Genomic DNA, 25529 nt, shown 5'->3' with positions numbered 1-25529 from the left:
AGGCTTCAGCAAGACAAAACATCATGTTCTATTCACCAGGCAAGTCATCTCGGAGCGTCTGCCCGCAGCAGCCGCCGCTTGCGGCCATTTAGGGTAAAGACTTCCCTGGAGTTTATCTGCGAGCAGGATGGGACAGGCTGTGCCAGGGAATGCTTCAGGAGGCCCAACTCCAACCTCTGCCCCCCAGTATTCCCAGAGAATTCACTGTGCCCATACAGGGGTGTCACAGAGTCACCGAGTCCAACCTGCGGCTGATCCCCAACTTGTCACCCAGAGCAGAGCACTGAGTGTCATGTTCAGGTGTTCCTTGGAGACCTCCAGGGGTGGAGGCTCCCAACCACACTCCTATGAGGAAATGATTCCTAAAATATGAAGTCCTCTCATCGAGCATTATCAGGTATTAAATTGGTAAGAACAGACCCCACACAGTTGTGCCCAGACAGGGGAATCGTGTCCTCTGCAGCACGTCAACAGTTTCAAAACCCTTTCAAATCACATCAAGTGACAACCCAGAAATTGAAGATCATGGATCTGCCCTGAGCTCCTCACAGCCCCCAGCCCACACACTCAGTGATCCTGGACAGGCACAGCTCCAGGGCAGAATTCCTGGAGTTCAGAACACAGGGCAGTCTCACGTGTGGGACTGGAGAAGCAAGAAGAAATCCAACAGCAAGGTTAATGAACTCAACCTGGATTCCACTTCAGTCTCCAACTTGGATCAACATTTAACAACCACTGTAAAAGCAGTGTGAGACCAATCTGTAAATGAGGCAGGACCTTCTCCCTCTCCCTGCACTCAGCTGGCTGCTCTGGCCACAAACTCCCTCTGCAGGCAAATCTCGAGCCTGTGATCCAGGACAGGCTGTGGACGGGCACAGACAGCCCTGGGGGCTCTTGCCACAGCAGAATTAAAGCATCCCACTGTCATCAGGACACATCCTCTCACTGTCCCAGCAAGGAAAGGTCATGGAAGTGAGAAAACAAACTGCTGAGGATCCAACCACCAAGTCCCAGGGCCTGGAAATCAATCCAGATGCTGATTAATGCAGAGCTGCAGCCTCAGAGCTTCCTCTTCCAGTAAAAGTCTATTAGACCAGGAGGAGGAAAGCTGACCTTGTGCATTTTTCTGGTCCAGAAGCAAAGTGCACAGGAGCTGATAAGCCATGGGCAGATGCTGCCAGAAGAACCTTAAGGCTATTTATAAACTCTTCCACTCTGACACATCTCTCCTGACTGCACACACAAAACAGCACCAGCCCTTCTTTCCATCCCTGAAGAGTATAAATAAAGCTTCATCCCTGATTAGGGAGACAAAATGAGGAGCAGCATCCCAACTAATCTGGAGGATATACTGTCATGAGAGTCTCTTTACAAGCCAAATACCACTGAAGCTTTAAGTCCTCTAAACTCTGCTGTTCTGGAAAAGGGGAACAAAGATAAGAACAAGCTCAAGGGGAAGAAAAAGTAAAGACGCACTACAAAAGTAGTCAACAGAAGAACAAAAAGACCTTACAAAGTGTGTTTGTGTTTGCTTCACAGCCCGGCTGTGGGGCCTGTGGTCAGCACAGCCCTGGCAGACAGAGGAAATGAGCACTTTGCTGCACTGAATTCTGCATCACTCAAACCCAGACCAGGCTCTCTCAGCCCTGAGAGGGCTTTTAGATCCTTTCAAAGCAACATAAAGATGAGACAAAACCACCAGAGTGACAGAGCTGAGCTGGGGGTGTCTGTGCTGCTTACACAAACAGCCATTGACAATATCTGATCCACAGGCAATGGATTCAGCTCCAGCCTGCTGCAGGAGGAGCGGGCAGCAACCAGGAAATGCAGATGTTCTGGAGGAAAGGCAGGAACTAAATAAAGCATCCAGGTTTGTCACCATAGCTACGTGGTGCCACCGCTGCACAGCTCAGCCCTGGGCCTCAGCCGATGCTGGGGAGCTGCTCAAGCCTCCAGAGCAGCCAGAGCTGGGGCAATCCCACCTCAAAATTCATCCCCCTCGAGGCCACTTGCCACTCTGACCACTGGAAAATGTGTCTCCCATCAAGCAAGGGGAATATCAGAAGGTTTTGCCAGCGATGTAGCAGCTTGTACACAGCAAGATGAGGGGTGGGAGACTGTTCTCAGGTAGGAGAGATGACAGGAAAAGGGATCCTTAGGGCTTCCCACTGCCCTGAAAGAAAGGGGTGTAGCCACCTCCTCCCAGACAAGCTCCTCTCCTTGCCAAACCCACTTGACTCCCACCTCTGTGGTCCACAAGCATAGAAGGGATGCAGACAGACAAACTGACAGCGGTGAGGATGCAAGAGGAGACTCAGGCTGTAAGAGATGGACAAAGGGCATCAGATTCAAGGCTCTCCCATGTAAAATCAGGCAGAGGGAAGAGTAGGTAATTCTGGCTCTAGATCTCATGCAGAGGTGGGAAGAGAACTAGGAGGGGAGTTGTTGTGCTAATGAAGCATAAGATTTTAAGCTGTCAATATCCTCAGCACAGGAAAAGAGAAAACTGCCACATTCCTTTTCCCTGGGGGAAGCACTAAGTGCAGCTGAGAGGCTGATCACAAGCCTCCAAGGAGTTCTGCTGGATGCTTTAGGAAAACTGCTGCCGGACCAACAGGACTGCTGGATTTGCTCCATTTGGGCAATTCCCAGCTCATTAAAAGACCATGTTTGGAGTCAGCAGTCACAAGCCAAATGCCACACGGAGCTCAGGTCACTGTTGCCTGGGGCTGGCAGGTAAAATGTGAAGTACATCAGGCCACGAGCAGCCACCGTGTCGAGCTCAGCGGAGCAGCCGGATCCCGGCTGTGCCCAGCGCCATTGGAAGCGCTGCCTTATGTAACGCCTTCGGAAAGCTGCTAAAGCTGGCTGATGCTTTTGGAAACACATGGAAATAACTGATTTCATCATTGGCATGGGGCCAAGGAAGCTAAAATAGCCTCTGAGGGGGGCTGCGGGGGTCTGGCAGCTCCTTGGTGCCGAGGGGCCGGGGGAGCCCCAGCGGCGGCGGCGGAAGAACTCGGACTGACAGCACCACCTGCCGCCGGCACGGCCGGCACTGAGCCAGGAGCTGGGGCCCTGCTCCGAGCCTGGAGCCGTGTCCCTGCACTGAGCCTGGAGCTGTGTCCCTGCTCCGAGCCTGTGTCCCTGCTCCGAGCCTGGAGCTGTGTCCCTGCTCCGAGCCTGTGTCCCTGCTCCGAGCCTGGAGCCGTGTCCCTGCTCCGAGCCTGGAGCCGTGTCCCTGCTCCGAGCCTGGAGCTGTGTCCCTGCACCGAGCCTGGAGCTGTGTCCCTGCTCCGAGCCTGGAGCTGTGTCCCTGCTCCGAGCCTGTGTCCCTGCTCCGAGCCTGGAGCCGTGTCCCTGCTCCGAGCCTGGAGCCGTGTCCCTGCTCCGAGCCTGGAGCCGTGTCCCTGCTCCGAGCCTGGAGCCGTGTCCCTGCTCCGAGCCTGGAGCTGTGTCCCTGCTCTGAGCCTGGAGCCGTGTCCCTGCACCAAGCCTGTGTCCCTGCTCCGAGCCTGGAGCTGTGTCCCTGCTCCGAGCCTGTGTCCCTGCTCCGAGCCTGGAGCCGTGTCCCTGCTCCGAGCCTGGAGCTGTGTCCCTGCTCCGAGCCTGGAGCTGTGTCCCTGCTCCGAGCCTGGAGCCGTGTCCCTGCTCCGAGCCTGGAGCCGTGTCCCTGCTCCGAGCCTGGAGCCGTGTCCCTGCACCGAGCCTGTGTCCCTGCTCCGAGCCTGGAGCTGTGTCCCTGCTCCGAGCCTGTGTCCCTGCTCCGAGCCTGGAGCTGTGTCCCTGCTCCGAGCCTGGAGCTGTGTCCCTGCTCCGAGCCTGTGTCCCTGCTCCGAGCCTGGAGCTGTGTCCCTGCTCCGAGCCTGTGTCCCTGCTCCGAGCCTGGAGCCGTGTCCCTGCTCCGAGCCTGGAGCCGTGTCCCTGCTCCGGGCCTGCAGCTGTGTCCCTGCTCCGAGCCTGCAGCCGTGTCCCTGCTCCGAGCCTGCAGCCGTGTCCCTGCACCAGAGTCTGGGACCTGCAGAGCTGACAGGTTGCCCAGCAGGGAGGCACTCAGTTCCCCCCAGCCCCTCACTAGCCCCAAAGAGCACTAGGACCAGGAAAATCAGTGTGAAACAAGACCAAGCTGCCTGCTGTGCACAACACAACTGCTGTCCTGCCTGACCACTCAGCTTCCACAGGTAGACTGTTCAACACTAAACCTCAAACTGCTGCAGTAAGCGACAGGAATTAAAGAAAAACAAAAAAACCAACACAAGTTTCTCCCCACAAAGTGCCACTCCTGGTCCTATCCCAGCCCTGCTGTGAAACTGGGCACCTGTCACTGCTCCAATATCCTGCAGCTCTGAATTTGAGGGGAAGGAGACAAATGGGACTGAGACAAATAAGTCCAGAGCAGAGGCTGATGAGGAGGGATGGCAGACCCTAAGTACTCAGTGTGTGACATCAGGGACAGCGTGCACACAGCATCTGAGTGTTCTCACTGTCCAAACCTGCATCAATGCTATTATGACATTTTAAATTTAACCTCTTGTGGGCTTTGTCTTTAGATGTAAAAGCTTCTTATAGCACAGGAAACAATGCAAGAACTAACTCTATACAGCAGTGGCTGTGAGCTGTGCAAGGGGTTGGTGGATCTCAGGAAAACACCAGTGCTGACGATCCACCAGAGTCTTGTAAGACTGTAAGTATAAAACCTCCCTGACTAACAGGATCCCATGCACTGTGCAAGGTGAAGAGTTGCTGCATCTCTAAATGTTACCCTTTTGGAACCAGCTGGGAAGACTCACCTCTCAATAAGTCTGAGAGTGGAGGACCACAATCCTCTGGAATTGTGTAGTCGCCTTTCCCGATGTTTTCAAATAATTTATAGATATTATCCCCTTCAAAAGGGTACAGACCCGTTGTGATGTTGTATCTGTGAAGGCAGAAGGAGAAGCAGGATGAGAAGCAGCACACACGTACTCAGTTCTTACCTGACTATGTAAGCCAAAAGCAGCCAAGAGGAAACCAAAAGAGGAATATTTGGCAGTATGTGCAAAACCTCTTTAAGCTTAGCCTGCCTCCATCACAGCTTTTCATTCACTGGGGTCAAAACCACCAGGACATCTCCCTGACAGTCTGGGACAGCAAAAACTTAAAAATAAATACTGGAGATTCTTGTGGTTTCTGTTACTGCCCTGGCTGCGCCTCTGGGGGCTGAGCAACAGCTGCAGAGTCACTCATGAAGAGCAAAGATCTCCTTGTGCAGCATTACAGGTACTTTGGGGAGCATAAACCCACCCACAGGAGCGAGCAGCACCCCCCTCTCAGCCCACCCCACCACACAAGAGTGGTGATGGCAGAGCTGAGCTATCAGGACTGAGCTATCTGAGGGTGTCATTAGTTATGAAGTTCCTGGGGGCTCCTGGGCACTCACAGCGTCACCCCCGCAGACCAGATGTCGACTTTAAAGCCTGAAAAGGTGTCAAGGCCATTGGCAATTTCTGGGGGCTGGAATGCTGGCGACCCTTGGCTCGTCCTGCACGTGTCATCCTCCGCAAACGGATGCAATGCCTGTGGCAGGAGAGACCAAACAGTGTCAGGCTTCCAAGGAAAACAAACTCTTGGAAAAGTTCCACCTGGGAAACAAAAGGGGAAAACTCCTCTACTGAACATCTACAGATGATGAGAGCATGCCACCACAGCAGCCACACGCCACAGTGATGAGTTTTGCACCTCTGCTACCTAAGACAGTCTCCATATAAAAAGAAGGATAAGGTTATGTAGCTTATCCCCATTTTCCCCCACTTTTGGGCTCATCCAAGATTGACATCTTCCTTCTCTGTGCTTCCTGAGCCGAGGTTTCATGCTGTTACCAAAAGGAGTGCTTTGCCAATTGCAATAAATATTCAGAGTCATTTAGAGCACTCTGCAAGTGCAACAGAACAAAAGCCTAAATGCACAATAAATCAATGACACCACAGAGGTGACCTCAATCCAGAATGTCCCATTCTGACTTTGCTGTGCTTCTCACATACCTCTGCTACGCCTAAATCGGATATTTTTAGCGTCCCATTGGTTGTTAGCAGGAGGTTCCCCGGTTTTATATCCTTGTGGACAATCCCTTGGCTGTGCAAGTATTCTAAGCCATCTATAAGCTGACAAAAGTACCTGCAGAGAGAGGCAGAGGGGAAAAATCAAACACTTTTAGCCAGTAGAAAGGAGCTTTTTGCTGTGGTCAGAGACTCTGGGCCATCATTGTAACCCACACACAGCCTGGCAGTTGTAGAGGCAAGTGTTTCATCTCATAATACCCAGACATAATATTAATGTGCCTGAATTTCACTTAGGCTGTCTGTAATCTCAGAAATCTCATAAAATAAAATGAAAATACGATCATAAAATTATGTAGTTGCCACAGATTTGCTGCTCTGCCCTGATTTGATCCTGACAATGTTTTTGTATCTATTCCCTGAATTCTCAGATTTCCATCCTTGAGGAGCAAAAGAGGCTCCAGCTTATCCCGGCTAGTTACCCCAGCTACCAGATCCTGCTGGATGTTGCCAATCCCTCATCCACCCCAAGGCCTTTAAAGTATTTTCTGATGCTGAACTGTGGCTTGACCTCCATTTAGGCAGGAGATTCCCCCCTCACACCCCTTGGCAAGGCAGGAGCACAGGGACCAGGGAGGGTTATTGGGCCCCTCAGGAAGCAAACAAAAAATAACAGAAAAATCAACCCAAAATCTCAGGGTAATCCCTGCTGGCCACTTCAAGAGCTTTTCACTTTTTTTGCACGGGTGTAAAATATGAAATTATTGCACAAAGCCAGGTTTGCTTTCAAATGCAGCCTGAGCAGAGCAGAACATGCTCTCCACTCGAGAGAACACAGTGGGGAGAGGAACAGAACTTACCCGTGAGCCTGAAACACTGGAAATCTCTTTTCTGGGACACTGTCCAGCATTTCCTGCATCCCACACACACAGTACTCCATCACCATATACGTGAGGGCAGAGTTAAGGAAGCTCCAGGGTTAACATTCCTCAGAGTTAAACATTCCTCAGACGGGCAGCAGCCTCATCCCAGAGGGAATGGCTGCACTCCCCAAGTACTGAGGGATGTTCCTTCAGCTCCCACAGGACAGGAAAGCACCTACAGGAAAATCCTTCTGCCAAATGAGCATCTCCAGCTCCGTGACCAGACCTGGAACAGGATGGGAACTCCATAGAAAATAAGCTGGAGATCTCAGAGGCATGACAAGAGAACAGGAAAACACCCTGAAGTGGGCACAGAAAGTCAGGAACTCCCTGGCAGAAGAGCTGCAGTCCATTCCTCCAGTGCCCTGGGTGTTCTGCACCTGAGATGACAGTGAGCTCCCACCACCAAAGTTGGTTATTCCTCATTCTCATCCCAAACAACGCAGTTGTGTGCTCTGTGGAACAGCTGCTGCTTATTCCCAGCTCCACGGGAGTATTCCAGTAGCAGGAAAAAGGATCCTTGGAGAGTTGGGAAGCTTTTTCAAACCACATGGATAAAAACTGTTACAACAGAATGCCAAGAGTTGGTGGCACTTTGCAGCATTTGTTCCCTTGCAGCACATTCCAGTTTTTATCTTTGTAAGCTTTAATGTTAGGGCCAAAAAATGGGAACCTGACTGCTTGATGCTGTAATTGCCTGTTTCCTCCTCTCCCGGGGCTTTTGAAGGCAAAGTCTGACTTGGAGGGGCCTGGGAGAACAGATCCTGGGACACTGGGGAGTGTCCTGACAGAGCAGAGGCTGCCAGGGCTCCTCTGCAATCCCAAGATGGTGAGTTATTCCTCCAGGCAGCTGCCTTCTTAACATAAGTCCAAAATAAGTCACTTTTGCCCCAAGAAGCCACCTGAGATAGAAGAGGCAGAAGGGAGATTCCTGTCCTGTGTAGGATTTGGGCTGAAGTCTCTGTTGCCCCTTTCCAGCATGTTCCATTTAGCAGCTCCAAACACTGAAAACTCATTAAATTCCTGCTCCATTCCCTATGAGCTGCACTTCAGAGAGACCCTAAAATGCTCTAAATATACCCTAAACAAGATTTTGTGATGGGCATGAAGACACTAAACCAATCACAGCAAATCAATAAAAAGAGCTCCCAAAATTCATTCCTACTCTGTAAGAAATCTGTGAACTACTTCTATCAAGAGTGATGTGGAAGATATCAACTCTCCCACTGTCAGGAGAGTAACAGTGATGGGAGATAATCCAGACCAGCTCCTGGGGAGCAAAGAGGCTCAAGGACAGCCTGACTGGGTGTCATTAACAGCCAGGCTGCTCCTCACCCCTCCCTGGTCACTGATCCACTTCAGGTTGATCAACCAGATTAGAGAACAGACTTCCAGGCTGAAGCAGATATATTACAGGTGCCTCAACCTCTCAGTTCTCCTCCTCAAGGGGTTCTGCTCCCACATTCAGCTGTACACACAGGTAACAGGATCCCTGGGATGCTGCTCATGGAACTGGGTTCATTTTCTGCCTGGATGAGTTCTCCATTCACCATCAGCCCTGCACTCCCAGCCACTGCTGCAGCCCTTAAATACTAAAAGTCGTTAATATTTTTAATCAGTTACCACAGCTTTCCCTTTCCCACAGAAAAATCACTGAAGGTTTTTATTAGGTGAGTTGCTCAAACACGGTCTTAACCTGAATGGAGCCTACAAAAAGATGGAGAGGGATTTTTGAGCACGCAGTGACAGGACAAGGGGAAATTGCTTCACACTGAGAGGGGGGTTAGATGTGAGATTAGGAAAAAATCCTCCCTGTGAGGGTGAAGAGGCACTGGCAGTGGTTTCCCTGAGAAGCTGTGGCTGCCCCTGGATCTCTGGAAATGTCCAAGGCCAGGCTGGATGGGGCTTGGAGCAAGATGGACTAGTGGAAGATATCCCTGCCAATGGATGGGAAGAGCTTTAATGTCCTTTTAACCCAAGCCATTCTGTGAGTCTATGACAAACAGCTCAAGCCTGCAGTGCACTTCCAACAGCAACAGAACACTCAGGTGGGAACAGAACCCTTCCTTCCACAGCTCAAATTTCCAATCCCACAACAGTTGGTCTGAAAATTAGGAGTTGGTTTTTTTTTTTATCAATAACCCAAACTCTGCTTCCTGCAAAGAGCCAACTCTGTGCATGACTAAGGGCCCTGCCCCCAGGGCAGCCTCAGGGAACCAGTCCTTTTTCTGCTGGATCCATTCCCAAACCTGTTCCCCATGTGGCTGCTCAAGGTCTGCTCTGTCACAGCCCAGGACATGCAGCACAGGCAGTGCCAGCCAGGAGCTGGGGAAGGGTTTGAACAAAATCATGGATGAATTCCTGCTCTCAGCTCCAGTGAAAACAAATTCCCCCAGTTATTGCCAGAATCAGCACAGGGAGGAACAAACTTTGTGACAGTGTAGGAGCAGACAAAGATAAAAATAACAGAGTCAATCTGTCCTTGCAAGGGAAAAGCACTGAAAACCAACTCTGGATCAGGACTGCTCAGAAAGTCCAGCAAGGAGCATCCTTGGAGAGAGCCCATTTCCCAGTGATGGTTTCGGGTTGTCATCACCTGGTACCAACACACGATGTCTCTCTCGGGCTCCTTTTCCTCATGCTGCCTCCTCCCTTCTACCTAATTAAACAGGATCTCTCTATCAGTAATTGACTCGCAGTCCCCTCGCTCTGTCGAGGCCACAGCACAAGCAGAAGTTGTCACACTGCTTTATCCTAATGATCTGGTGGCAGAGTGTTTGATCTAATTAACGCACACAATTAAATTACTCCTTTTCTGGAGTACTGTAATAAGAAGACGGTAGTTAGAAAACACAGTCAAAAATAAAAGGGTCCATTTATAACATATGCTACAAGGGATCAGCTCCAGGAACTTCCAAACTGGTTCCAGGCAAAGTGCTGTCAGTGTGGCAGAGTCACACAAAAACCAGTAAAATAAGGATAAAATTGCCTTGATCAGTATCTGTGTGAATTTGTGTTTGTGTGGAAAGCCTGGCAGGTGGGCAGGATGGTTAATAGCAGTGAAAGCAATCGAGCTGCAAAAATTTAAGCTTAAGAAACATCCAAAAGGGCCTTCCCAAAAGCAGAACTACAGCAGGGAACAGTGGGAGTTCAAACCTGATCAACAGCCCTGTGCAAAAGGATATATTTTCTGCTTCTCCTCGTTGTACAACACATCTACCAGCTGGATGACGTTTTTGTGCCGTAATCGCCGCAGGAGCTGGATTTCCCTGCAGGAAGAGACAAGGAAAAAGTTGTTTAAAAAGCTTATTCCTAACTCCATTTCTTCCAAAATTTCACCCAAACTTAACTTGACTGAATGGCTCAGAGACCTGAACTGAATCCTGTGTTTGTGGGGAATAAATAAGGTAAAACAGTGAGAAGCCACCTTCCCTTGGCTCAGGGAACAGCCCCTTGAGTGTCACCTTCTGTTCTGATCTTTGTCTCCAGGGATTCTGTACCTGCCTCAAACCACAGTTTAGTCTCTTTTGCATTAAACTCATCCTGCAAAATCCCACTGGATGCCAGCTGTAGGAAAACAGGCAGAGCAGGACAGTCAGGTCAGGGTGGTTCTGTTGGTGCCTGGCAGTGCAGGTCCTGCTTTTCACTTTACTCTGCTGCTGCTCCATCCCGGGCTGTGCTGAGCTCCCAAATTCTACTTCCCAGCTCCTTTTCAGAGCAATGTGGCTAGTGCATTAAGCATTATGGTCACACTTCATCAGCTCAGCCTCCGGGAAGCAGCATTACAAGGAATTCTGAGTGTAGCTTTGGAAGTGAGAGCCCCTGCCCAAAGACGGCTCAGAGCCCCTCATGGGCACAATTAGCAGCTTCAGTAATGAGCTGAGGCCAGCACAAAGGCTGAGCAACAACCAGGAGCTGCTTCTTGGAAAGGCTTTTCCCATGCAGGAGAATCCTTACTGATCTTTTAAGGATGCCTGAGCAGTATGAATTATTTCACTACCAAAGTTAAGGCCAGAGATTCCTTTCTCAGCTCTGGATTTACAAGAAGCCACCAAGAGCTGAGCAGAGACCCAGGATACCACAGCAAAGCTCCCAAGTGTTCTGTGGACATGGCAGACAAGTCTAATTATAGGAATGACCAAAGGGCTGAAGTGGATTAAATTAGCACAGGAACTGCAGCCAGTGTCAGAGTGGGGCTGAGGAGATCCTGCAGCATGGAGAGAGAGGCCTGAGGGCTCCAACCAGGGCTGCCAGAGGGGAGCAAACACACTCAAACACAACTGCTTTAAGGCCCAAATGTTGGCAACGCATTTAAAATCCTGATCCCAACAGTTCATTCGCTGTAATACAGCTGGGAAGCACAAACACTAATTCCTCTCACCTTGAAACGGACTAATAAATATCTCCTATTTCTGTAACGATTTCTCCCCCCAGGAGGACTTCACGAACCAATCCAAAATGCCAGGGCAGTGCCCCCACCCCTGGGGCAGAGGCCAAGCTGCTCTTTTCCCAGAGGAAAGATTACTTCTATTTTTAGCCCCTCTTTTGCTCTGGAATGCCTGAGGAGCAGGGACAGCCAGCCCAGTTACCTCCCATCTCGTTTCACTTTGCAAACCCCTTGAGTAGCAGAACATAGGTCTCACCTCCTCAGAACAAGCCTTAATTTGATTTTTTAATTCCAAAACTAACAACAAAACCCCACCACAGCCCACTGCAAGTGTGTGACCAGACAGACTGCCAGAGGGCAAGGTCTTCTTTCAAGTACAACCTCCTTGGAGAGACCAGGAGGGAAAAGACCTTCTAACTCGAGCTCTGTCAGATCCATTAAGCTCATCCTGGTAGATTAAGACTTATCCCCTACGAGGTACCTGCCCTTGCAAATAACAGGGGGTGTTGTTGCTCAGAACTGTAAATAGCCAACCTGTCCCCTTGTTCCATGTGCCACACCATTTTGAAAGATGCCAAAGGCAGCCTGGAAAGCAGACTCTCCTTCCTGGACATTTCCACTGTGAGATCCAGTATTCTTCCTACAGCTTGTTCCCAGCCATTTTTGCCTTAACAAAGCCCAGCAACACAGCCAAAAGATTAATTCCCTTCCTTTGGTTCACAAGGTTCTTCCCACAACATCCTGAAAGCTTAGGAAGTGCAGCACCTGCTCCAAGGCTGCGTGAGCCCAAGGGCTCAAAGTGCCAGGAAGATCTCAGTGTCACTTTTTCTCTTTCCTAGTCCCAAGTATCCATTCACATTCCTCTCCTGCAGGGATGTCTGGCATTCCAAGCTCTACATCCATCACAAAGTGTGCTCTCCCATGGAGGTCCCAGCACTTCACCTCTCAACCCAAGTAAACATCCAGCTCAGCAGAGGAAATCTTTGAGCCACGCAGCTCCATGGGGCACATGTCTCTGGGGAGATGGGATCAGCCCATTCCCACCTGAGCTCACACCTCTGGGACTTCCAGCAAGTCCTTCCCCAGCAGAGCTGCCTCTGTTTGGAGGTTCCAGCCTGGGACTTGCAGACTCCAGGAACAAACTGTCACAGCACAGCCCCATAACCCAGGTTAACGCTCCGAGGAATTCCAAGGAGCACAAATTCCAACCTGAGCAATTGCCGAGGTGGTAAGTACAGCACAGGGCACTTGGGATCCCACAGAGGCCCAAACACTTAATTAACGTGTCAGGCTATTAGCACACGGCATTATTAAACCTCTGCTGCTGCAGCCACAGGCTGCCAGGTTTTCCTGCCTCTTTTTGGCAATCCCACTAAACTCCTTTTTTTTTTTTTCAGGGATGAGATCCAGCAATGTCTGCCTGACCGAGCCACCTCCACCTGCTCTAAAGAGAAATGAAGATTCTCCCAATAGATTTAAGGAAACTGTGTCTTAAAAGCTTAAGCCCTCAATACCCTCTCCAGGACTCAGGGAGCCCTTCAGGGCTCATTTTCCTGAGGCAGAAATGGAGTATTTTGGGGTAGAGAAAAATGAATCGATTGGATATAAGTCCCAAACCCATTTTAGTTGAAATTTTTGGGTCTCCAGAACATCAGGAGACAGAGCTGGGATGAGGATGTGGCCTGGGATATCATCAAGGAGTGACCCAAGGATGGCATTTACATCCTATTTCCAGCCCAACATCTCCAGGTGCCCAAGGCCCAGCTTAGACCTGTATGATCCTCCCCAGCTCATTACTACACTCTCATTAGTCCCTGTGTGTTACTGCTTGTGGAATTACTCAAGGACCACAGTCTAGGAACTGTTTTCCAGGGAATTCTCTGGATGACAAGCTATCAGCACAGCTGTGAGGGGGCAGAGGCAGGAGCCCACCACAGTAACTCCATCACCTCTGCCCAACAACCCAAGCCCCACGTGCAGCTTTTCCCTGTGTAGCAGGAAACACTGGAAACCACTTCAGTGATCAGATTCCAAGACAGAAAGCAGAACCTGACGGCGTGATCCAGCCCACAAACTGATTTCCTGCTGTTTTGTGCACAGGAGCCGTTTTTGGGCATAAACTGCTCAAAGCTGCTCCAACACAGCTGCCCAAAGCGAGATACCAGCGCAATCTGGCCATGTAGACATGAAAACACTGTGTTAGTGTCCTGCCCAGCACTACCTGGAGACCCCACAGCATTTTGTTCCTCCCACACTGACCACTCAGACACCTGGGGTTGATCACATATCTCCACACTCAGAGCAGACAGTTTTCACTCCCTCTCACGGCAGTGCTGAAGGGTTCTGGTAAGCTGAGTACCAGGGGACCACAAAATACAACAGTTTGCCTTAAAATTCCCACCGAAGCAGCAGATAAAGCACATGGATAGGTGGGCAGAGGGAAAAGGATGAGGGAACAGAAATAGGAACTTGAACTAAAGTAAACCCCTGGGTACAAGGCAAGACCTAAAATCTGCCTCAGTGTTTTGGAGCAGGTGGGGCTGCGCCAGGAAACGTCCACAGAAAACGTCTTTTAATAACTCCCTTAATGACCCATCTGATACTCACAGCCCCACTCTGGGCATGAATAAAACTTGCACGGAGTTCACCTCAGGACACAGGAGCATTCCCATGGCTTTGAGAGCAGGGAACTCTCCTGATGTGGGCAAGCTCCTTTTACCTAATTTACATGAAAAGCTTCCCTAAGGAGGAAACTATCTCCAGGTTCCCCGGTTGCAGCTCTGGATGTGCCCGTGGAGGGACGCAGGGACGGGGCACTCAGCCTCCACCAGAAAAACAAGAAACATTTTATTACACATTAACCAAGTTTGCTCCATCCTGAACCAGAGCCAGGAAGGGAGAGACAGGGAGGTCCCAGCCTTGGGATGTGACTATTCCACAGCCAAGGCTGTCAAGAAAGGTTGGAAGGCAAAGTGAGAGAGCTCCCTGACAGCAGTGCTGGGACAGGATGTGAAATATCTCATGGCTAAACTGGGAAATCAAACTGAGGGACAGACACAGGACTCTGCAGGTCAGGGCTCACCAGCAGCAGAACACCACGACAGTCTCCTCGACCTCTCAGAGTTCTCCCTCCCAGCCTAGATAAACCCTCATGGGTTGTTTGGGCTGCAGAGGCTCCTGCACAGCTGATAAGCAGCTCCTGGCAGGGCTGGGACACAACTGCTGTGAGGTCCAGGGAAAGGAAAGTTCTCACACCAGCCCCACGGATCCAGCCCTGCATCTGGCTTCTCCTGGGGTTCACTTCCATGAGGGCTTTATGCCCTGAGTAACCAGGTGTGTCAGAGGCACACAGAGCTGGCAACCCTTGGCCCCATTTTACAGCCACAGAAATCAGCTGGGGAGAGCCTTGAGTTACCTCCCAAGGACCTTAGAAATGAAGGCAAGGAAAAAACTTAAAACCCCCTGTGCCCATGGGGTGCCCCATATATTGGATCCTATTCCAGGCACCTTCCACCTGGGTGGGAGAAGGAATTGCCACCACAGAGAGCTCCAGGGCCTTTGGAACACACCTGGGCATGTACCAGAATAACCCTGACTGTGAGGACACCAGGTGTGTTTGTGTCCCCTCACTTTTCCCAGCCAGCAGCACCTGGGTGAGACCTTACAGAGGAATTGCTGTAAAAACACTATTTTACCCATTAAATGGCACAGAAGCGGTGTATTCCAGACTGTCCCAATCCTTGGGAACCTGCCTCTTCTCTGTGCCCAGCCTTACCCAGAGCGCTGGCTGCTGTTCAGAGGAAAGAGATTCCTAAATACCTGCGGATTAGGAAGCACTTCCACAGCAGAGCCACGCTGTCAGCTAAAACAACACAGGAGCTCAGCTGCTAAACAAGGACCAAGTTCACCCCCCACTCAGCTCCCAGAACTCTTTACTCACTTTTTCACGTTGGCCTCCCCGTTGGGGATCCGACGCAGCTTCTTCTTCTTCAGGATCTTCACAGCTCTCCTGCACAGGGTCTCTGAGTCCAGCATCTCCTTGACTTTGCCGTAGGAGCCCTCTCCCAGCAGGTCTCCCATGAGGTACTTGCCGATGAGCTTGGCCCGTTTGCGCCGGGGCTGGTAAATGACCTCGGTGGAGTCGATGCGGTGGATGAAGGTGTCCATCCCCACCGACATCAGCTCGCTCTCCGCAAACACTCCCAGCTGCTGGGGCTCCGGCAGATCCATCCTGGATTAAGTTCCTTAACCTGTTTTTTTTTTTTTTTTTTTTTGTTTCCTTAAGCGCTCAGGGCTTTAATCCTGTTTGTTAGTTTCCAACACTCCCTTTTACTCCTTCTCGGAAAAAAAGTATCCAGAAGATTGTACAAACATGAATAATAATAATAATAATAAAAAAAAATCAACCAAAAAAAAAAAAAAAAAAAAAGAAGAAAAAAAAAAAAAGAAAACCAAACCTAAGAGCTGTTTCCAGGTCAGTTGGATGCCAAAAGATCCCGGCCTGGCTCCAGAATGTCTTTGAAAAAGAACATAAATCTGTGACGGGACACACTCAGTTTGGGACTCACTTTGCTTCCAACCCGGTCCCGCTGCTGGGGGCTCTTCCCAGTCTACTGGCCTTGACTGGGCCCAGTTTGATCCTGCAGAGTTAGGTCATCTCCGGGCCGTCAGGCCACCCCGTGGAACCACAGCAGCTCCCAGTCCCTCTCGTGACTTTCCATCCCTAGGAGCTCATGGTTCCCGGCCGGGGTGGGAAGGTGTGTCCCCGCCGCCCTCCCGGGAGCACGGGCCGGACTGCGGCTTCAGCCGTTGGGGAGCTGGAACCAAGTTTCCTTGAAGGAGTTTTCTGAAACAATTCTCGCGTCTTCGCTTTCGCCTACAAAAGTTTGAGGCCTTCGATGCCTACCGAGAGCTCCCGGGGGCATCCTTCATCCACCGGGATTCCGCCTGGCACATGATGTGTCACCACCTCTGCTCCGGGTGTCAGCGGTGCAGGACAACACAACCCAGCCCGGCCCTGCCCACCCCGGGGGGGGTTCGGGGAGACCCTCTGCCCGGTGCCCCAACACCTGGATCCTCCCGGGGGGTCGGGGGACCTTCTGCCCGGTGCCCGGCCCCTCACGGAGCGCGGTCAGGGATGCCCACCCGGCCCGGACGGTCCCTCCCACAGGTGTCACCGGGGCAGGGAGGACACAGCGGTGGGGCAGGGAGGGGTGACAGGGGTTAGGATACTTTTAGTGCGACAAAATCAGCACCGGAGCCGGGACGGGACGGACTCCCGGAGGGGGTTCGGTGACCTCCGGGCCCTTCCCGGCCCGGGCCGGGTGCTTCCCCGCAGGCAGCTCCGGCCGCTCCCGCCGGCCCGAACGGTGAACTGGGGGAGGGGGGCGGGCGGCCGAGTCCCCCCTCCCCGCCGCCGGGCGGGGGAGCCGGGCCGGGCCCCGGCGCCGCGCTCCGCCCCGCCGAGCCGCCGCCTCCCGCGTCCCCCCAAGTTCAGGGGCCGCCCCTCGGCCGCTGCCCCCCGGCGCTCTCCCGGCCCCGGTCCCGTTCCTCGTCCCGGTCGCGCCGCCCCGTTACCGCCCGCCCCGCCGCGCGCGCGCCGCCGCCACCGCTGCCGCCATCTTGTCCCCGCCCGCCCCCGCCGTTCCGTCCCCCCCCCGCTCCGCGCCTCGCGCCGCCCCGGCGCGCTCCCCCATTGGCCGCGTTGCCGGCCCCATCCTCGAGCGCTCGAACGTTGATTGGCTGCGACCGCACAACGTCGGGGTTCGGTTGGTTCGTTACGAGCAACCCGCCCACCCACTCCAGTCGGCGGCGGTGCTACATGATAGGTTAAGTGAGCTGTCCGTCAGCTCTAGAGGTGGGGTTTGAGGTGAAATTCAGATGTGATAGATCCTGGGGAATGTCCGTCACCATTGGGGGCGGGGCTGGCGGCGGAGGCGCGCTACGATAGGCTGTGAGATGTGTCCGTCACCGCTCGGAGGCGGGGCGGCGGGAGGTGAGGAGCGAAGGGCAAAGGGCACGCGGGTGTCATGGAGACGGGGCCCGGCTCGGCGCCGGCCCTGCCCCTCTGCCTTCGAGGTACGCCCGCTGCGCTTGGGCCGCGCTGTAGCCGCTCCGGGTTTGGGGTGAACCCGCTCCTCCCGGGCTGTCCCTCAGCCGGCGCGGTTCCTCTCGGCTCCGGCTGCGCCTCATCCCATCCAACCCAGCGTGGCTGTGTAAGTCCAGCAAGCAGCTGCGAGGGCATCCCCAAAATAACGGGGCTACTCGCAAAATAACGGGGGCATCCCCAGAATAACGGCCCCAGCGCCCCGGCCAGACCGCAGCACGGCTCGAGGGAACGGGCTCCTCTCGGCGCCCTCACGGCCGCGGCCACGGAAGAGACGCTTCTCCCGCGGGGATCCTCCGCTGGCTCAGAAGGGCTGCGCTGCACTGCTCTCCCTGCACTGGCGTTCCAAGGTCTCCTCCCGGGTTCACCGGGCCTCCTGCCCAGCCCGGAGGGTTGCGGTACGACGGCTCCAGCCTGTGCGGTGCCTGCGCTCCCGCCGGGAACACCGGGAACCGGTGCCGGCACATCGGGTTTGTGCAGTGCCAGCTCAGAGGAAGCACGATCCAGCCCCGCTATGCCGGAGAGTCAAACCTTTTGGCAAAGGGGATGGAGCTAGACTCGGCTGGGGTTGCAACGTGGAGCACCAGCTCAGAGAGCTGAGCAGTTATTTTGAGGCAGAGCAGGACAAATCCATAAATTCTTCCTTTCCACGAGAGCCGCTGGCACTCCACGGATCCCAAAGCGCAGGTGGGAAAGCCCTGAGCCCGTTTTTGGGGGCCTGAGAAAGGTCAGAGTCCCCTGGGTGCCCAAAGGGTCAGAACACAGCGACACTCCAGGGCTGGTTTGATCAAGGGATTTCAGCCTTTGAAGGGTCAGGAGGAGATTCTGAGGGCTCCGATGTGGGGGTGAAGAGAAGGGGGTTCCCTGCCGAACCCTCCACTCCCACTAGCACTGCCTTTCCCTCCTCCCTCCACGGCTTCTGTCACTACAGCGCCTGGCCCCGGGTGATTTAGTTCAGTCTTGGCACCGAGTCCAAAGTACTGAAACCCATCCCCCAAATTCTGGTAAGTGCTGTGCATCCCCTTCCCGAGGTGTTCCCAGCAGTGGGAGGGCAGGATCGGTTGGAGAAGCTCTGCACTCTGCTCCCTGCCCATCCCACTGCCTGTTCCTGCTTCCTCTTCCAGCAGGGTGGCAGAACAATCCCCCTCAAAAGGCAAAATTCCACTCGACCATCCAGGAATGGGCCACTGGAGCGGGGCAAGGCAGGGGCTCACAGAGGGTGTCCCCATGAACGCCCAAGCAGCCCAGTACTGTCCCCCATGGGGGCTGTGTGTGCATTAGGCAAAGCCAGAGGCTCTTGGGCTTTCTCAAATATTTCCAGCAGCATTGTCCCCTCCAGTGGGGAGGTCACAAGCCGGGGAAACCAGCTGAGACCTGCTGAGCTCGTGACACATGGTGCACACACTGCAGGAGCACAGCCCCTGCTGTCCCCTCACCCTCCACAGCCCCACAACCTGGCCGAGGGTGCACAGAAGGCTCTGTCTGCACACGGGATGGTTTTGTGGGACCCTGGTACCTCAGCACGCCCCTGCCATGTCCCATCCCTGCCCCCTGCACAGCCCAGCCCTGCCAGGACCTTGCACAGGGCAGGGTCTGTGCCCTGGCTGCCTCTTCCCGCAGCTCCAGGGGCACGGGGCCAGCTGGCGGCAGGGCTCTGCACCCCTCACCCCACGGAAAGTCAGGGGATTTCCAGGCTCTGGGAAAGAAAAAAACAGGAACTGGCAGCAGGCGACAGCAGCCAGGCGCACCCTGATGTGGAGCTGCTCTGCTGTGGAGCCCATGGGATGAGGGCCCCAAAACTGCCGTCTTTGTCCCCATTTCGTGCGACTGGATGTCTCACAGGGACCAGCTGCCTGGGAAGGGCTGTTCCTGGAGAAGCCAGGCTGTTTTCCAGGGATGTTGCTCCCATACAGGGGCAAACAGACCAGGACCCAACTCAGCCATGTCCCCACACCTCCCACCAGGGCAGGCACAGGACAGCCCCAGTGCTCCCAGCCCAGCATCACTTCTGCTTCACCCCAGTCTTGGGGTTTGGGATGAATTCATACAGTCTGTGTGAATTGGGATCCAGGCTGGCATGGGAGGAGGAGGAGATCCTGGTAAGGGAAATCTCAGTTTGGTGGTTCTGGGAAGAGGCTGGTTTGGTGCTGGATGGATCCCTGTGTGTTCTCCCACTGTATTTACTTATTTGTATTTGTGTAACACCAAATAAAGAGCTGGGGGGGATTTGAAAGAAGAATCGCTGTAAGAAGGATATGTTGGAAAGTATGACAGGATTGCCATGATTAATTACTGTGTGCCAATGAATGAAACTTGGGAGTGGCAGGCTTAGCAGGGGGAGAAAGGGACTGAACCCCACACGGCTGTTACAGATCTTCCTGGTTTCCCTTTTGCCTCTGGCATGAACCCAGTATTCCCAAGGACCCGGTATTAATGTGGTTCCCATCTACCAGCACTTCCCTTCTTGGGGATAAATTGGTTCCCTATGGCTGCTGCTGTGCTGGTGTAAAAACAGACCCATCTGGGAGGCTTTTGTGAGACCCCTCAGGATTTTGCTCCTATCCTGGGACTGCAAAGGTGTCATGAATCCAATGCAAGCAATGGGAAATTAAAAATATTTAAAGGCCAGTCTGAGGAAAATGAGTGAGGAGCCTTGGCTGACCAGAGCAGATCATTCTCCTGCTCTGTCATTCATTTAATTCCTACAGCAGGACTCTTGGCATGGCAGTAGGCAGAATCTTTGGAAGCTGCTCAGGGTTTGAGTGTTTCCAGCTCTCCTGTGTCCTCTGTGGCTTGAGCTACTGCCCTGGTCCTGCAGGGAGGAAAAGTGAGGAATTTCCTTTCCTTTTGAGAGGAAAAGGACTGGAGAGACTCCACTCAGGCTGCAGGCAGGTGCTGATGGCGTGCACAGCCAAGGCTGCTCCCGCAATTTGGATTGCCTCCCATCCTGGGGTGGATGGATGGATGGATGGATGGATGGATGGATGGATGGATGGATGGATGATGGATGGATGGAGGGATGTGGTACGCAAGGCAATCACTCTGGACCCGCAAAGGCTGCGGGAACGGGCCGGGAGCCACAGGAGCCCCCCGGGTGTGGGTCAGAACCCGCCGCTCCGGGGGCAGCGCCCGCCGCTGGATGGGGGCGAGAGGCGGCCCCGGAGGTTCCCTCTACCTCAGGGGTTCCTTCGGCCCCGGGCCTTTGCCGGTCTCCGGAGCCGCGGGTCTCGCTGCCCGTTCATCACCCGGGGCCGCGCTGGCGGCTCCCAGCGAGACCGGGATCCGAACCCTGTTTCTCCTGCTTCCCGCTCTGCGGCCTGGCCCGGTTGTCCCCGGGACGGGGTTCTCCCGTTCCCCGGTTGCTCCCGGGCCGGTTCTCCCGTTCCCCGGTGCCAACTGTCCCCCGGGCCAGGACTCTCCCGTTCCCCGGTGCCCACTCTCCCCAGGGCCGGTTCTCCAGTTCTCCCACTGCCCACTCTCCGCCGGGGCGGCTCTCCCGTTCTCCGGTCTACCCCGGGCCAGGACTCTCCCGGTGCCCACTCTCCCCCGGGCCGGGACTCTCCCGTTCCCCGGTGCCCACTCTCCCCCAGCCAGACTCTCCCGTTCCCCGGTGCCCGCTCTCCCCCGGGCCGGGACTCTCCCGTTCCCCGGTGCCCGCTCTCCCCCGGGCCGGGACTCTCCCGTTCCCCGGTGCCCACTCTCCCCCGGGCCGGGACTCTCCCGGTGCCCGCTCTCCCCCAGCCCGACTCTCCGGTTCCCCGGTGCCCACTCCCGGTTCTCTCCCGGTCGCCACCGCCCCTTTCCCCGGAAGCTCTGTGCCCTCCAAACATGGCGGACCCGGAAGCGAGGCCGGGCGGCGGCGGCCGGGCGGGAGCCTGAGCCCCGGAGTCCCCGGGACCCCTCGGCACCGCCCGCGACCCCCGGACACAGGTAAGGACACACCGCTCGCTCTCCCCGCGGCCCGCGGCTTCCTCTCCTTCGCCCCGATCCCTCCGTGGGCGGGAGCCGCGGGCGCGCTCGGGCCGGGCTGAGGGGTTCTGGGGGGACGCGGCCCCCGGCCGGGACTGTCCCGGGAGCGGTCGCTCGGTGCCGTGAGGAGCCCGGGGGCTGCGGGGCTCGGCCCGGGCCGGGAGCAGCCTGTGGAGACGGCAGTGCCGGCCCCGCTTCCCCCGCGCTTTAGCCGCCCGTGTATCCCACGCGTGTCTGTCCCGCGTGTGGAGCGGGGCCGGGGGCGCTCGGCAGGCTCCGCTCGGGGCTGCATCGGGGAGAGCCGGAGAAACTGCGGAGCCTAAAACCGCGGTCCCGGCAAAGCCCAGAGCCCTCCAGCCCTGTCCGAGCAGGGAATTGCCCCGCCACAGCCGGAGTGCCCACAGCCAGAGAACTCTCGTGTTTCCGACTCCCTCTTCAGCTGCTTTTCTGCGGAGCGCTGTGAAATCTGCACAGAATCATGGAACGGTTTGGGCTGGAACGACCTCAAAGCTCATTCAGTTTCTCTGCCATGGGCAGGGACACCTTCCACTATCCCAGGTTGCTCCAAGCCCTGTCCAAACTGGCCTTGGACTCTTCCAGGGATCCAGGGGCAGCCACAGCTGCTCTGGGCACCCTGTGCCACAGCCTCACCATCCTTACAGGGATTTCCTAATATCTGATCCAAACTTCCTCTCTGTCAGTGTGGAGCCATGAATAATCCATCATGCACCGAGCTCCTGCTGTGGTGCAGCCTGTACTGGCCCAATTCAGAGCAATGTGGAACCAGTGCTGTCAGACTCTTAACTGGGCTGGTACTGGAGGCTTCACCTTATTAAATAGTGGCAGGTCTAAGACTCCTCAGAGTAACCATAAATTCCAGTGTAAGGATTGTGGCTCCCTCTTAGCAGGCTCAATTTACAGTAAAAATGAGATGGGGCTGGGCAGGGCAGGTCCTGCAGGTTCAGCACTGGCATCCCAAAGCTGGGATCCAAACCCCGAGAGGGTTTTCTGGTCTGTGCACTGGCCCTGGGGTGAGTCTGGAGGGCTGGAGGGTGTTTGCTGTGATCAGCTGTGCCTCTTAGGGGCTGTTCCTGCTGCACATCATCCTCGTGTCATTGGAGCATTGAGCTTGTCCTGAACCATGCAGGAATGGCTGAACCGAGAGCAGCTGGTGGTGGGAATGTTTAAGTGGAAAATGATGTGCTGATACTGTTGCTGGTGGGTTGGGAGTGCTGTGTGTCCCCTGCAGCACTGCCAGGTTTTGCAGAGCTCCATAAGCTGCCAGCTGGAGCCTTTGGAAGCCTGAGCTGTGTTATCTCTGCCAAAAGCTCTTTACTTGATGGGGGTCTGTTTGTTGGATGTTTACACCCTCATTTTCCTAAAATAAGCCTGTACCTGTCTCGTTCAAACGTTGCTGGGATGTCTCTGCACAGGAACAAACCACGCTGTGACTTGTCACCATGAGAGTCTGGATCCTTCCAGGCCTAATTGGGAGGTCTGTACTCCCCTGAGACATTTTTCTTTAAAAAACTTAAAACTCTTAAGTCTTTTTTGGTTACACGATTGAGGTCTGCACAAGTGTGGGTGTGATCAAGGTGAACACACGCCTCTCACGGAGCAGGTGCACCTTGAGTCTGCCTTAAGGCTGCCCTGATCTGTAGGGAAGTTGGCTTTGATGTCCTGAAGTGGTTTTACCACCGTGAGTGGCTGTGTGTGAAACAGAACGTTGGGATCTGCCCAAGTCCAGAGGGTTTCTCCCAAGTATCTCTTGGGAGAGAAACTGGGGGAAAAGTGTGAAGATTTTGGGACCTGCATTTTCTTGGCTTCTGACGTTGCTTAGCCAAGTTCTTTGTGGAAGGGGAGCAGGCCCAGTGCTTCCAGTGCTCAGGCTCTGCCCCATGCTGAGGAGTGTCCAAAACCTGTTTTTGGGAATATTCCATGTACCCAGTGTCTGAGCCACTGCCTCAGCCCTAGCTCTGCCTTGCAGGGATGTGTTTGTGGTTTGGGAATGTTGGTGCTGGATGTGTGAGGGTGATGCTGGGTGGATTTGCACAGGAACATGCTGAGTTCCTTGGCAGAGCATGGATGGTGTCCTGGGAGGTGTTTTTGCCCTGTCCAGAAATAGCCCTGTGTTTCCTCCCAGGTGGAAAAGCAGGGACAGATGGAATCTACCTGTGAAGGGCAGTTAATATTTTCTCCTAAAGGGAACTTTTCCCTCCAAAAAGCTGCATTTGATTGCTTTTCCCCTGTATGGTCTGAGTGTCAGACATGGAGCGACAAGAACTGCTTGAAGGATCAAGCCTTTCCTTTTCCCTGTAGAAACTGCTGTCCTTGGAGGGCAGGTTTGTTCTTTTGCCTCCATTGCCACAGCTCTTGCAAGAATCTCTGGAACGATCCAGATTTTTCTTCCCTTTCCTTACAGACTAATTCCCCACAGTTAATTGGTGGCATGGATTGTTCCATGCTGCAGCTCTGCATTGACTTGTGGTGTCCAGGTGATTCCAGGATTGTGCTGTGCCCAGCTCCAGGGCTGCAGTGCTTGTGTCCCAGGAGCCTTTTCTGTGCTCAAAGCATTCAGGAGATCAGGGTGGCTCAAAGTGCTGATTTAGGATGCCCTGAAGTGATTCCGTTTCATCACCCATAATACGTGTTTTTGGCTCTGGTGTTCTCCTTTGTGTTGGTGACAGGACTGAGTCCTATTCCCATCTGCTTGTTTGGTCTAAACTTCCCAAAAATACATCAAAAAGAAGCATGAAAGAGGAACTTGAAGGTGCCCGGGTGCTCGAGATGTAAAACTGGCTGTTCAGAGTTCCGTAGTGTTGAGTTCCCATTTCTCTGGGGTTGTTACATCCTGACTGTATCCCGCAGAATTCCCTCCAGCTGCAGCTCCTGTGGTGCCCGTGCTGGGGGCTCAGGAGTAGGTGGAGCAAGGTGGGGACACTTTTGGGGATCCACCTCAGCTCCTTGGGGGTGGGCACTGATCCCTGAGCAGGAGGAAGAACAGGATCACATTCCCAAGGTGTTTTTGTTGTTCCCAGTGTGTGGTAATTCATGATCGGCAGGTTTAGCTCCGGCTGCTCCAGGCATGTCTGTGGGCTCCTGGCTGCCTTCCTTTAACAGAGACAATTTAGAATACACCAGCAAAGGCTAGAACACAACAGGAGGAAGTGCTGGCTGCATTTACTGGGTTGTTTTCAGCTCTGCTGATCTCAGTTAGCAGTGATCTGTGCCTTCACTCCCGGCTCTGTCCATCCTAGTTACAGCACAGCAGTTCTTTGTGTGTTCTCAATTGGAATTTTCCTGCTGGAGCGGTGGTCTGAGAAATACCTAAAAAGCTCAAGCTGTTACAAGCTGAAAGTTGTGCTCTGTAACCTCTAGACATGATGAATTCCAGAGGAATTCCAGACTGGAGCTGCTCCTTAGTGCCTGTGCTGAGAGCAAACCTTTAAGGGAACTGGAATATTGAAACCGATCTGCAGCTCAGTGATAGGATGGAATCACTCAGGGACTTCGTCATCCTGTGCAGGGAGCTGCTTTCACTTTCAAACCTGGGCTGCCTGGCCAGGAAGGAAAATGTCCGGTGGGATTTTTAGCATCGTGGCCTCCCTCTGGACCTGGAGGATCACTGCTCTGCCATAGCACTGCTGCAAGAAAAGGTGACTAAAGTCGGGAACAGTGTCTGTGTGCTGCTGCTGCTGCTGCTGTGGGCTGGGCTTTCCCCTCCCAGCCCTCTTCCAACACGAGTGCTGGGACCAGAAGCCTCGTCTCCGAGGATTTGCCATCACAGCAGAAGCTGCTGCTTGGTCGGAGTATGTCTGGTAAGAGAAGTGGTGGAAAAACACTTAAAAAGTTTGCTGTAGCGGTTCCCTCGCGTGTGTGGCCTCTGTGTTATCAGTGTTTGCTGTCACAACAGCAGGATGGGATGTGGAAGTGGAAGCACTTTGGAACTTGCTGATTTTTATGGTTTTCTGTGATGTGGCTGCCTGGAGGATGGCGGGATAGGCACAAACTGGGGACTGTGCTACTTCTCTGTTCTCGTGCTGGGTGTTGTCCTGCTGTCCTCAGGCTCACGCAAGGCTCTGACTCTGGATTTAGTGAGGCTTTTTATT

General features: G+C 53.9%; 3 protein-coding genes across 4 annotated transcripts in view; 2 read left to right on the top strand and 1 right to left on the bottom strand.

The window, feature by feature from the left end:
- The window catches only part of STK11 (serine/threonine kinase 11), a 31979-nt gene extending 15113 nt beyond the window's left edge, over positions 1 to 16866 (bottom strand). Inside the window, exons 1-6 of the mRNA XM_066336257.1 lie at positions 15286 to 16866; positions 10144 to 10227; positions 6896 to 6985; positions 6021 to 6153; positions 5420 to 5556; positions 4791 to 4918 (exon numbers count right to left, since the gene is read on the bottom strand). Of these exons, the coding sequence (XP_066192354.1) occupies positions 4791 to 4918; positions 5420 to 5556; positions 6021 to 6153; positions 6896 to 6985; positions 10144 to 10227; positions 15286 to 15575 (862 nt within the window). The 5' untranslated portion in view covers positions 15576 to 16866. The remainder of the gene's footprint in view (positions 1 to 4790; positions 4919 to 5419; positions 5557 to 6020; positions 6154 to 6895; positions 6986 to 10143; positions 10228 to 15285) is intronic.
- The window catches only part of THOP1 (thimet oligopeptidase 1), a 319814-nt gene that overhangs the window by 281175 nt on the left and 13110 nt on the right, over positions 1 to 25529 (top strand). The window lies entirely within an intron of this gene.
- SBNO2 (strawberry notch homolog 2) overlaps positions 21273 to 25529 on the top strand; it is a 46633-nt gene continuing 42376 nt past the window's right edge. Inside the window, exon 1 of one of the 2 annotated variants that reach the window (XM_066336142.1) lies at positions 21273 to 21381. The gene's annotated coding sequence lies outside the window, so the exon portion shown is untranslated. The remainder of the gene's footprint in view (positions 21382 to 25529) is intronic. The other variant, XM_066336143.1, reaches the window with a different exon arrangement.

The sequence above is a fragment of the Sylvia atricapilla genome, chromosome 26 (assembly GCF_009819655.1).
Source record: "Sylvia atricapilla isolate bSylAtr1 chromosome 26, bSylAtr1.pri, whole genome shotgun sequence".
In the NCBI taxonomy this organism is placed as follows: domain Eukaryota; kingdom Metazoa; phylum Chordata; class Aves; order Passeriformes; family Sylviidae; genus Sylvia; species Sylvia atricapilla.
The sequence above is the reverse complement of the archived record's forward strand: the minus strand, read 5'-3'. Positions and strand labels throughout refer to the sequence as shown.